General features: G+C 40.3%; 3 protein-coding genes across 3 annotated transcripts; all 3 read right to left on the bottom strand.

The window, feature by feature from the left end:
- Positions 1 to 6,048: 6,048 nt before the first annotated feature.
- Positions 6,049 to 6,523, bottom strand: LOC309490844 (histone H3.2). The gene has a single exon (XM_082160121.1). It carries the CDS (start codon positions 6,498 to 6,500, stop codon positions 6,090 to 6,092), a length of 411 nt encoding a protein of 136 aa, XP_082016247.1. The 5' UTR covers positions 6,501 to 6,523; the 3' UTR covers positions 6,049 to 6,089.
- A 728-nt stretch (positions 6,524 to 7,251) lies between these two features.
- LOC309490943 (histone H2A-like) lies at positions 7,252 to 7,730 on the bottom strand. The gene has a single exon (XM_082160271.1). The coding sequence runs from the start codon at positions 7,679 to 7,681 to the stop codon at positions 7,295 to 7,297; it is 387 nt and encodes a 128-aa protein (XP_082016397.1). The 5' UTR covers positions 7,682 to 7,730; the 3' UTR covers positions 7,252 to 7,294.
- A 650-nt stretch (positions 7,731 to 8,380) lies between these two features.
- LOC309490843 (histone H1-like) lies at positions 8,381 to 9,101 on the bottom strand. The gene has a single exon (XM_082160120.1). The coding sequence runs from the start codon at positions 9,037 to 9,039 to the stop codon at positions 8,419 to 8,421; it is 621 nt and encodes a 206-aa protein (XP_082016246.1). The 5' UTR covers positions 9,040 to 9,101; the 3' UTR covers positions 8,381 to 8,418.
- Positions 9,102 to 12,316: the final 3,215 nt, after the last annotated feature.

Here is a 12,316-nt window from a genome sequence, read left to right as displayed (position 1 = left end):
ATTGAAAAAGAGCTACTTGCTATAGTTTATTGATGCGAAAAATTTCACATAAGTGATCACAAACCACTGGAAAGTATTTAAGAAATCACTGCACCAAGCTCCACCCAGATTACAGTGCATGCTTCTCAGACTTCAAAGATAAAGCCTAAAGGTAGCCTACAAACCAGGTAAAAAGCACTTAGTCTTGCATACCTGAATGAGCATACAGAAGACTTGATTGGTCAAGAGCTAGAGCTGTGCTGGATAACAACGTATCTGCCTGTGTCTGAAGAAAAGCAAAGTGTTTTCCGCAGTACAACAGCTGCTGATCAAGAAATGCAACTTCTGCGCAAAATGACCATGGATGATTGGCCTAATGAGAGAAGTGATGTTCCGAAACTTATTCAAGTGTACTGGACATTCAAAGAAGAAATAAGCTTTACATCAGTACTCCTTTTTTAAATCTGCAAAGCTCATAGGTTCCAAGCAAACAGACAAGAAATGCTGATGAAAATTCACGAATCACAGCTTGGAGTTGTAAAATGCAAAGAAAGCGCTAGAGATGTTCTGTATTGGCCGAACATGTCAACGCAAATTGAAAAGTTTGTCTCCCATTGTCCAGTGTGCAACACACATAAGAACAGTAATCCAAGAGAACCATTGATATCACATCCAATACTAGGAAGACCTTGGTCAAAAATTGGCACAGATCTATCCCATTACAATGATTCAGATTATTTATTGTCTGTTGATTACTACTCTAAATTACCAGAAATCAGCAAACTGTCTGACACAACTGCTCAGAGTGTAATTGTGGCCATGAAATCTATGTTCGCAAAGCATGGTATACCAGATACTGTAGTCTCGGACAATGGTCCACAGTATGCCAGCACAGAGTTCAGCAACTTTTCAAAAGTGTGGGAATTCGAACATGTGACGTCCAGCCCAGGACATGCATAGTCGAATGGACAAGCTGAGCAAGCAGTCCAAACCATAAAAAACTTGTTAAAGAAAGCTCAGAGTGGCAAAAGTGACCCCTACATTGCTTTGTTGGAATACTGAAACATGCCATTGGATGGTATTGGGTATGATGGTATACTCACCATTACAGTTACTAATGGGACGTTGGTTGAAATCCAAAATACCTACCTCAGTCACCTTATTGTCGCCCGAGAGCAACATACAGATCCAAGACAACCTGAAACTAAGACAAGACAAACAAAAAGCCTACTTTGACAGACAAACAAGACTGCTTCCAGATGTCCACATAGGAGAAAGAGTGAGAGTGCAACTAGGAGATGTCTGGCAACCTGCAGTAATCATAAAAAGACATGAGCAACCAAGATCCTTCATCATACAAACAGTCTCACAACAGCAACAGACAACAGTCAACGAGTGAGTGCTAAAAGATGCCATAAAGAGGATGACGTGCCAAATGTGCCAGACTTACAGATATTATTATTATTTTTCAAGAAGACACATGAAAGGGTGACTCAGGGCGTTATCATGAAAGGGCGTTATCAGTTTTAATTAAATTTCAGTGATTTTAATTGTGATTGTTTAATTAAGATAAGCCTGATGCTGGGGGAAGTGAGAAAAGTAAAGAGACCGATACATTGATATTCAGTGAGACAACAGCAGCCAGGCAGAAGTTCCCTGACAAACGTGCCAAACTGACATATTTTTTCAAGACAGATGAACACACAGGAACAGGTGACTCAAGGTTTAGTGACTATGGTCAAAGACTATAGATTTAGAAACACAGAAAGTCCCGCCTTCTAAGTTGAAGAGCCAATAGCTGATTGGTAAAGTCATTACGTCGCTGCAGTTAGACACTCCAGTGGCAGTTCGCATAGAAACCTGAGACTGGCGCTTAGGACTGCACATGCACATTGGCTCGTCTAGCCTGAAAAGTAAGTCTTTTTTTTATATACGAACATAAGAAACAACATTTATGGGAAAGTTCATACTCCAAGTACCTACAGATAAAGGCTATGGATATTCTAGCAGCTCAGCACCTGGTTGAGGGGACAACTGAATGCCTTAACAAATTTATCAGAGACTTTGAGGGAGTGAAAGTAGCAGCTGATGGGTTTGTGGGTAGGGCCAATCAAAAACTACAAGAGGACAGCATTGAGATAGAACTGCAGACTGCACTTCCAGAGAAACGGGTTCGGAAAAAGAAAAACATGCCTGGAGAGCTATCAGAAGATGACCCTCTGACATCACCAGATGCTGACTTTGAGGTCAATGTGCACAATGTCATTCTGGACACTGTGGCAGGTAGCATACATAGGTTTTCAGCAAATACAGAACTCTTGATCCTAATAACTTTGGCAAAATTAAGGCAAATTGGCTCCCTAGTTCAGCTCTTCAAGACATCAGCATGTGTCTTCTTAAATTAGGTAGACCTTGAGAACACGACTGTTCCTGCTGCAAAAACTCTGCCATTTGTCTCACAGTACAACCTTCTTACTGTTGCCTACCATGTAATTGGTTTGGCATATAAGTTTCTGTTGACAATCTCAATCACTCAGATCGCCTGTGAGAGAAGCTTCTCAACACTGAAATTTGTTAAGAACAGGCTAAGAAGCTCAATCTCTCAGGAGCACTTAGAGGCATTCATGCTAATGGGCACAGAAAAGGAAATACTCATGTCTATAGACAATGAGACAGTTATTAACAAAGTTGCAGAAACCAGTGCACTGCTTAGGCAGTTGTTGATGCTGTAAGGCCTTGCTATTTTCAGTTCTGTGTGTAAGCCAAAACTTGTAAAGAATGAAGGCCTATTTCTTTCTTTCTTTGCATATTGAGATGCATATTTGCATGCATATTGACTGCTTTGTAGTTTTTAATTTGTGTCTTTTATTGTTGTGGTGTACAGCACTTTGGAAACCTTGTGTTTATTTAAATTGTGCTATATAAATAAAGCGGATTGGATTGGATTGGATTAATTTAAAATGCAAATTTTTATTTTTTTTCATAATGCAACAGTTGTATGTTTTGTAGCAGAAAAGTTTAATATAATGCATTTATTTATTACATTAATATATGTATGTATTAACATGTTTTATGTTATATATTTTATCCCATTATATATATATAAACAAAAGTCGGAAAAGTATATTTATTACTGCAATACGTCATTTTTGTTTTGAATGCAGACCATTTTAAAAAAAAATTATAAAGTAACAATTGGACTCTTTGTAGCAGAAAACTCAGTATGTGATTTGTTATTTGGCTATATTATATTATTAATATTTCTTCTTGAATCATTTTAAAAATAAATATTACAGGATAGTAAGAACAGATTTGTGACTTCATGAATCCAGGTTCAACCCCCGGTGGGAGGGGCTGGCCTTGGACATTGAGTGTCAGCTTGGTGTGTCCCGGGCTTTAGACTCCGGGCTGAAAATGGGTCCCACTCCGGCCCTGCCTCAAGGTACAAGGACTGAACAGTGGTTTGCACTATACAAATGTACATCGCCGTAACCTGAGTTTTGTTTTTATTTTGAATAAATTGCACAGTTAAAAGAATGAGCTCAATGTTCATAAGATTGCTCATAAACAAAGAGATTAACCTATATTTATGTTATAACGTTTATTCAGATATGTTGTAAAGAGTTTACACCTTAGAATTGTTTACAGATGAGCATCTTGATAGTGACTTTAAACAGACAAGGCTGTTTTATAGATTGATGTCAATATGCATTAGTTATGTAATAATAGTTATTAGCTGGATAGTTCTAAACTTAAGAGGGGGGGGTGTCATGTATTTCATATGGTTATGCTACCTGTACCTGGGTGACGTCAAGAACATTCGAGTTAAGTAAAAACACAAGACCCTGCTGTGAAAGTCATCTCGTGTCTGAGTCGTCTTATTCTTCACCTTAAGTATATTAAATACACAAACACCCCCTGACCCCTGTATCACTATTAAAAATAAAAAAAGACGTTTAAGTTAAGACACATAGTTCACTAACGCAAATGTTAAACCAGCATAACATACCTGCGGATGATGACTCACTCTGCCCAACGCACTGGAGGGCGTGCAAGTTACTCTCGTGCAGCTAAGAATTCACTCAACGTGTCTGTAGAACTCCTCATCCACACTGTAAATAAAGTCTCAAATACCCTGCCAAAAAAAAAAAATTACAATGACACCTGTAGCTCCCACCTCCTGAACTACAAACGGCGCACCGAAATTGACGTCACTTCCTGGATCGCAAATGGACGCGCTTAGCTAGATGTTGGTCACATATCTCCTTTTATATCCACCCCTATACAGCTATAATGGTATATCGCATCACCACACAAGTAAAACAAGATTATAGATAGATTGTAATGTCTATACAAACATTCAAATACATAACCGATTAAAGATACTTGAAACATTACGTACACATAATTCATATTTCCTTATATTTAAGTATTTTATAATTAGGATTATATTTCATTCTTATGGCGCGTTTCCACCGAGCGGTACGGTACGGTACGGTACGGGTCGGTACCCTTTTATTTGCGTTTCCACTGCCAAAAGTTGAGAATGGTACCAAAAAGCCGAACCGTACCGTACCACTTTTTGGGTACCCTTCCGTTGGGGTACCTAGCACAGTGGTACGGTACTAAAAGGTGGAGCTAGACTCACTGCAGGACGTTGATTGGTTGACAGAGAATCGTCACTTGCGCGTGCTACGAGGGGAATGACAACATAAGAAGCGCCATTTTTTAATATACAGTTTAATATAATACTACTGTTACTGTGTCACGAAATGTAATTTTAAGAGTTTTTCAGGCGAGAATGTAGTTGTTTAAAGCTCAAATCTGTGGTTTATTTATAAAGATGATTTGTTTTTCCCCGGTTGTGAGATCCATGCGATCAGCGGGCGCTCGGCGCTCATGTTTCCCGGCTGGATGAGCCTTTCCTCGGCTAAGTTAACGTTAGTTCTTCTGACGTTCGCCGATGACTCCGACGGTAGTGGTTAAACATGAGATATAATTCGTCTTGTGCAGACCTAACGGGCGATCTTTGGTCTAGTGAATATATAATTCGTTCCCTGTCAATCGTTTTGGCTGAGGGCTAAGTTTAGTTTCATATTATAGGCTATTTGTATTTAACTTTACTGTTGTAATGTTAGACTAGAGCGCAGCATTTGGGCATTTGACTGAATTGTTTGCTTTATTTCTATTGTATAGCTTCTTGTACCTTTTACTTAAACTTTTATATTGGCTATTATTGATAAAACTGAAATTCTACAAAAAGAAATATGGTTTCTTGTCATTTTCTTATTACAAGATTATCACTGATGTTTATTGCAACATTTGTACAAATGCATATTGCCTGTAATGTGTAATTTTTTTTTATTATTTAAACGAAAAGAGGTAACAGTTAACGTTAGGGTTGTGTTTTAAATTTCGTTTTGTTATAAATAGAATAACGTATAACGTGCAGTGAATAATCAATATGCGTTGCGCATGAACCACATTTGTGTCCCTATAATGTTTAATTTATTTAAATGAAAACTAAAAGAGGCAGAGTAGTGTTTTATAACATATTTCGTTTTATTGTTGCTTAAAATGTAGGCCTACATACAGAGTAACAGAGATAGCCGGAGTAGCAGAGCGAGCTGAGTGACGCTTTTAAGAACGCGCTGTACCATGTGCATGTAGGAGTGAGTCGCACATGGCAAGTACAAACTTTGCGTACTTAATATTGAGAAAAGCCTAATGTCGGCGCTTGTCTTCTTGTGACAAACATGTCGAGGAGCAAGAACAAGATCTGCTGTATATGTCATCCATTGTAGTTTACTAAGTTCTTCTTCGCGCGAAAATGACGTCGATCGAAACACCACGCCTATCAAGTAAGGGTACTGTTGGCAGTGGAAACGCTAGCCAGATCATGGTTAACAGACCCGAACCGTACCGTACTGTACCGTACCGTACTGTACTGCTCAGTGGAAACGAGCCATTAGAGAACGGTGACCAAGGTAAGTGTAAATGTAATGAATGAATACAACTTTATATTCATTGAGTTAAAATAGAAATTATCTCGTTTCGTGCAGTTTTGGTGGCTCTTAAAAGAGCCTTTGTGGGTTGAAGCAGACGCAGGTTTAAGCGCGCTCTCCGCGGATGCGGCGGGCCAGCTGAATATCTTTGGGCATGATGGTGACCCTCTTGGCGTGGATGGCACACAGATTGGTGTCCTCGAACAGACCGACCAAATAAGCCTCGCTGGACTCTTGCAGGGCCATGACAGCAGAGCTCTGGAAGCGCAGATCCGTCTTGAAATCCTGAGCGATTTCTCTCACCAGCCGCTGGAAGGGCAGTTTGCGGATCAGCAGCTCGGTGGACTTCTGATAGCGGCGGATCTCCCGCAGAGCCACGGTCCCGGGCCGGTAGCGGTGAGGTTTCTTGACACCGCCGGTGGCCGGAGCGCTCTTACGGGCGGCTTTAGTAGCGAGCTGCTTCCTCGGGGCTTTACCACCGGTGGATTTACGAGCGGTCTGCTTGGTTCTTGCCATTGCTGCAGTCTATCTCTCTATCCTGCTTGCGCTAGAAATGCCGCTCTGTGTTACACGCCCGCTTTTAAAGCATTGAACCGCCACGAGCTCATAGTGACGCGATGGTGCAGGCCTTGTGATTGGCTAATACGTGACGTCTGCGCATGAGTGCCGGCCAATGACTGCGCGTTTCCTCTTTTCAAACAAGCGGAGGGTTTCCCGCTCGAGCTGCTTTGTTCCGTTGACTACTTTGCCCGCCTTTATACTCACAATATTGTATTTATTTGTTCTGAAATACTCGCCTTAATTCCCAGTGCTTGTTCAGATCTCGGATTAAAACAAAACCACATTACAGTATAAAAGCACTGCAGCGAGACACACTAGGGTTTCCATCCTCCTCGTGAAATGGGGGATCAGTAGATCAGCCCTGCTACTAAAGGGAAAAGACCCAGAGTAACATCGACCAATTTCTGTTTCCATGAAGCCAACATGTTACTTTTTTTTATTTTGGATGATCATTTATTAAAATATTAATTATCAGAGCTTGGCAGACAAATTTATTTTAAGATTAGGGGAGATGGATTGGGTGGTAAACACATTAGGGGGTCATCACGTGCTTACAACATACACATCAACTGTAAGGTTAATCGTCGAGGTAGACAACCATACACTCCAGTCGTTTGGTGGGTAATTTTCCCCCCAACCAAAAGAGTTTATACTGTTTATAAATATTAATAGAGAAAAGTGCTCGTTATCAGATAAAATGGGTGGCTCTTAAAAGAGCCGTTGTTTTAGTAACCCACTCTTCAATCTCTTTATTTGGATTTGGCGGGTTTTTCGGTCTTCTTGGGCAGGAGCACGGCCTGGATGTTGGGCAGCACGCCGCCCTGAGCGATTGTCACTCGGCCCAGAAGTTTGTTGAGCTCCTCGTCGTTGCGCACCGCCAGCTGCAGATGACGGGGGATGATGCGGGTCTTCTTGTTGTCCCGAGCGGCGTTTCCAGCCAGCTCCAAGATCTCAGCGGTGAGGTACTCGAGCACCGCCGCCAGATAAACAGGTGCACCGGCACCAACGCGCTCGGCGTAGTGTCCTTTGCGCAGAAGCCTGTGAACACGGCCAACGGGGAACTGCAGTCCCGCCCTGGAGGAGCGAGTCTTAGCCTTCGCTCGGGCTTTACCGCCAGTTTTGCCTCTGCCGCTCATTTTTAGTTCAATTACTTCAAATACCTCAGCCTAAAATAATAGAATGAAATTAGAGTGTCTCCACACACTGTCTTTAAACGAGAGTGACAATCGCCCATTGGTTTAGAGTCTATAAAGATTCAAACCAATCACTGAACTTCCCTCCAAAGGCCAACACCCTTTCTGCCTGGAATTACTATGCACAAGTATTAATTACATTTAAGACAGAAGAGATGAAACCATTGATATATATATAAATATATATTGTACGCTGTTTCTTGCAAAAGTGCTGCGCCTTTCTCCCTTTCACATCCACACTGTCTGGGCACATTGACCGTCTGATACTGTACAGTATTATGTTCCTATTGTAATATTGGAGTTTAATCACTGCCCATATTGTTGGGTGTGGGTTGTTTGTATTGTCACAATTATCCAGCATAGTGCTGTGTGTATATATTCTATCTGTACTGTGTTGTACAACATCCTATTTACACTGATAACTGTCTGAACCCTCTTCAGCTTTTTTGGCCATTTAAAATACATTTATGTACAAATAATGGAAAACATGACTTTTTTTTTCCCTTCAAAACAAGTGTTTTGACTCGTTTGTTCAAATTGCATGAGTCCAAGAAGTCAAAATCACATATCAGATACTTGCTTTAAAATATAACACAAATCATTGATATAAACGAGTTTTGCTCTTATTCAGAATTAGTGGGTGGCTCTTAAAAGAGCCGTTGAGGAACAAACACTGGACTTTATTTCTTTTTGGGCGCTGCCTTTTTAGGCTTGGCGGCTTTAGGTTTTGCCGCTTTAGGTTTAGCAACCTTTGCCTTTTTAGGGCTCTTGGCTGCTTTCTTAGCGACTGCTGGCTTTTTTGCCTTCTTTGGGCTCTTAGTCGCCTTCTTTGCGGGTTTGGCTGCGGGTTTCTTGGCCTTCTTAGGAGATTTCTTGGCGGCGGGCTTCTTAGCCGCTGCGCTCTTGGGCTTCTTGGCAGCAGCGGGTTTCTTGGCCGCGGGCTTCTTCGCTTTAGGAGCTGCTTTCTTGGCCGGTTTCTTCTTGGTCTCCGCTTGCTGTTTGTTGAGCTTGAATGAGCCCGAGGCACCGGTCCCCTTGACCTGCACCAGTGTGCCTTTAGTCACCAGGCTCTTGACGGCGATCTTAACGCGGGAGTTGTTCTTCTCCACGTCATAGCCGCTGGCAGCGAGCGCTTTCTTCAGCGCGGCGAGGGACACGCCGCTCCTCTCCTTGGATGCGGACACAGCTTTGACGATGAGCTCGCCGACGCCAGGACCTGCTTTCTTGGGTTTCGCAGCGGACTTCTTCTTGGGCGCTTTAGCCGGGGCGGCAGCAGCGGGTGCTGGGGCGGTTTCTGCCATTTCTCTCTGATCGGATCTACAGTGTTTCAAACGCTGTCTCTAGTTTCAACAATGAATGACGCTCGAGCGGCGCTGCTCTCTTAAATAACACATGAGAACCTTATAGACTCAACCTGCCCGCTCGGCCTCTGTGCGCGTCCACGAGCCCCTCACGCGTGTGTTTTCTTCTCTTACATTTGGTTCAAAACTGGAGTGGTAAAATAGTTTGGTACAGTCAAAACAAAGTGAACACCAAGCAGAGGTTCTGAGCTTTCGTTGGAGACTAAAATACGTGAGAGGAAATGCTTATTTTGCCTTCGTCAGATCAAATCCATGGCGAGCATCAGCCACGGGGGTAAGCCTCGTGTAAATGTGATGGATAGTTTAAGTGTAAAGGTTGATAAAAGCCTGAACGCCTCATCTGTGTGTTCAGCAAACAGTCTGAAATAGACTTTAATGAAATCTGCATCAGTGAGGGCCGTGAGGAGGCTTTCATACACATGTTGTTTTGGGCAGCTTGAAGCACACGAACATCATCCGGAGGCTCCGAGTCTCTCTGTGTCTGGCCAGCAGATGATCTGGCAGTAAAATAATAATTGGTATTATATATATATATATAATTTTCATAAGCTGATCCACATCATATAACGTAAATAAAATGCAAATCATCATATTTGTTTCTCTTTATTCGTTATTCATTATTCATCTCAGTTTTCATCATGTGAATGAGGATTGTGTAAAAACTCATCTGAATGAGCTTCTCATTTAAAGTAAGGCAGAGCAAGTGACTCAAACAAAATTTGCTAGAATTTATGTCATTGCCTGAATCGCTTGTTGTATTTCTCCATAAGTCACTTTGGATAAAGTCATCTGCTAAATAAATACATTTAAATAATAAGCACAGGTTTCTTATTGTAATTTTTCTAATTTTGTATCTTGATTTAACCACTATTAAATGCTAATTCATATAATAGTCGTATTATTTACAATATATGTTTGATATATTCACGTTAAACTGGGATTAGGACTAAAGTATGAGGACACTGGAGCTGAAGAGCTGATAATAACTACAATGATGTTGAAACATTTTAAATTTAAACATTCAAAAACAATTATGAATCATAATTTTCCTCATGATTCACTATATTAGGGAGGAGATTTTGAGCCTCACACATAAAATCAAACATACACCATCTCTCTTTAACCCTGAACCAAAACTGAGAAAACTTCTCGGCCTGAAACAACATACTTTGGACGTTGATGTGCTTAAATGGATATACTTTTGTTCTCAAAACTGATTGAACCATTGAGTTGTTTTGTTGTTTGCCTGGTTGGAGTGAGATTTTGAGGACATCAATGACAAGAGCTTTTTTAATTTCACCTTAATAATGCAAATTAGAAACAGACCGTATTAACTTTGCTTTGAAATGAAGGAGAAATATTTTCAGCTTGACTTTTGTCTCTGTCTTCCCTGTTTTTATCTTTATGAACCCTCTCTCCGGTCTGTATAAACATGCTGACTTTGGAGAAATGTGGAGAGGGGAGAAGCTGTTCTTGTTCAGAAGCTGTTCAGCTCTTGTATTCTTTGTGTGTGTGTGTGTGTGTGTGTGTGTGTGTGTGTGTGTGTGTGTGTGTGTGTGTGTGTGTGTGTGTGTGTGTGTGTGTGTGTGTGTGTGTGTGTGTGTGTCTTGGATACCAGCCTTCTCCTTATGGACTTGTGTTACTCTTTGTCTGGATTTCTATATGATGTAATAATGTAGATTCTCACAGTTACTTGAATAAAAGCTAGCATGCTGGATACGTTTTGTGAACAGAGATAGGCTGCATGTTTATGACTCTTTCTGTGGATACGTGTCATTCTTGAGTGAAAGAGAGACTGAGAATGAGGCACAGAGAAATAGTTATTTTATAATTACCAGCCTGTCAGATTTCTTAATGACTAGTTTATTAAAAACACAACTGTCATTTATTTTTGTATGGTCTACACACTATGTTGTAAAAAAAAAAAAATAAAAAAAAAAAAAAAAAGGTGCAGTAAAGGCCTCCATGTTATAGTATATAAAAAGTGTTGTATGTCATTCAGTATAAGCTTGCTGGTCCACAGATGTAAAGCAGAATGATCATTTAAAACAGGGGGAGGCAAGTTTGGTCCTGGAGAGCCGCTGTCCTGCAGAGTTTAACTCAAACCCTAATCAAACACTCCTGAACAAGCTTATCAATGTCTTCAGGATTACTAATGCTACAAGCAGATGAGTTTTTTTTTTTTTTTCAGGGGTTGAGCCAAACTCTGCAGAACAGCAGTTCTCTAGGACCAAACTTGCCTACTCCTGGTTTAAAATGAATAAATTATAGAAAACAAGAAAAAGCAAAGGCACAATCTAAATGCAAACAGGTCAGAGGGAGAAAGTTCTGTAAGAAAACACACATGCAGCCCCTGAATACAGTCACATATTACTGTCATTTATTGTTCTTGAAGAGCCTAAATGTAAAGAAGTCCTGTTACTGTTTCTTGCGTAAACTTTATTCATGACAGTGTGAGACAGAAGGTGTGAGTTTTATCTGTGTCAATAAACAGATGGAGGTGCTGAATGCTTGGAAAGGCTGGAAAACAACGGCCCACTTGAAGATTATTTTAATAAAGAATGAGAGCAGTGCTTTAACTTCTCCACAAACAATTTCACAATTTTGCTAGTCTCATTCAATACTTTAACTCAAGATTTATTATGTTTTGTATCCATGTGCTGGCGAATAGGCCTAGACCGTTTATTTTTGCGATACTTAATTTCACTGATTAAAAAAAGATTCTTGATCACCAAGCAAGATTATACATATATATATATATATATATATATATATATATATATATATATATATGATTGACTCTGGTTAAGTGTGATTGAGGAGGGACTGCGTTTCCAGTGGAAATCCAGCAAGCAATTAAGAGTTACATTAGATTCTGGCCTCTAAAAGCAGGAAGTGGAGTGAGGATTTAATCGTCGGTCATCATAAAAAATTTTTTTAATAATAATAATAATTATTATTATAAGCATATAACAAGTTATAAGAACTTCTAGTTAATAGTTTTAAATGAAGTAAACCCACAAGCAGTTGGGTAACAGGATAGTACAAGTCTGAAGGACACTACTCTAAAAGCATAACTGTACTTGAAACTTTTCTGCTTTTTGAGTACAAGACTCACAAGAATGAAATGGACACCAAGAAAATATATTTTTAGCACTTAAAACAAAGTAGTAATACAAAAATACAAGAATATAAGCTCTTTGTTTGAAAAGATGGG

The sequence above is a fragment of the Leuciscus leuciscus genome (genome assembly GCF_965113295.1).
Source record: "Leuciscus leuciscus genome assembly, chromosome: 25".
In the NCBI taxonomy this organism is placed as follows: domain Eukaryota; kingdom Metazoa; phylum Chordata; class Actinopteri; order Cypriniformes; family Leuciscidae; genus Leuciscus; species Leuciscus leuciscus.
This window is presented reverse-complemented; position numbering and strand designations above follow the sequence as displayed.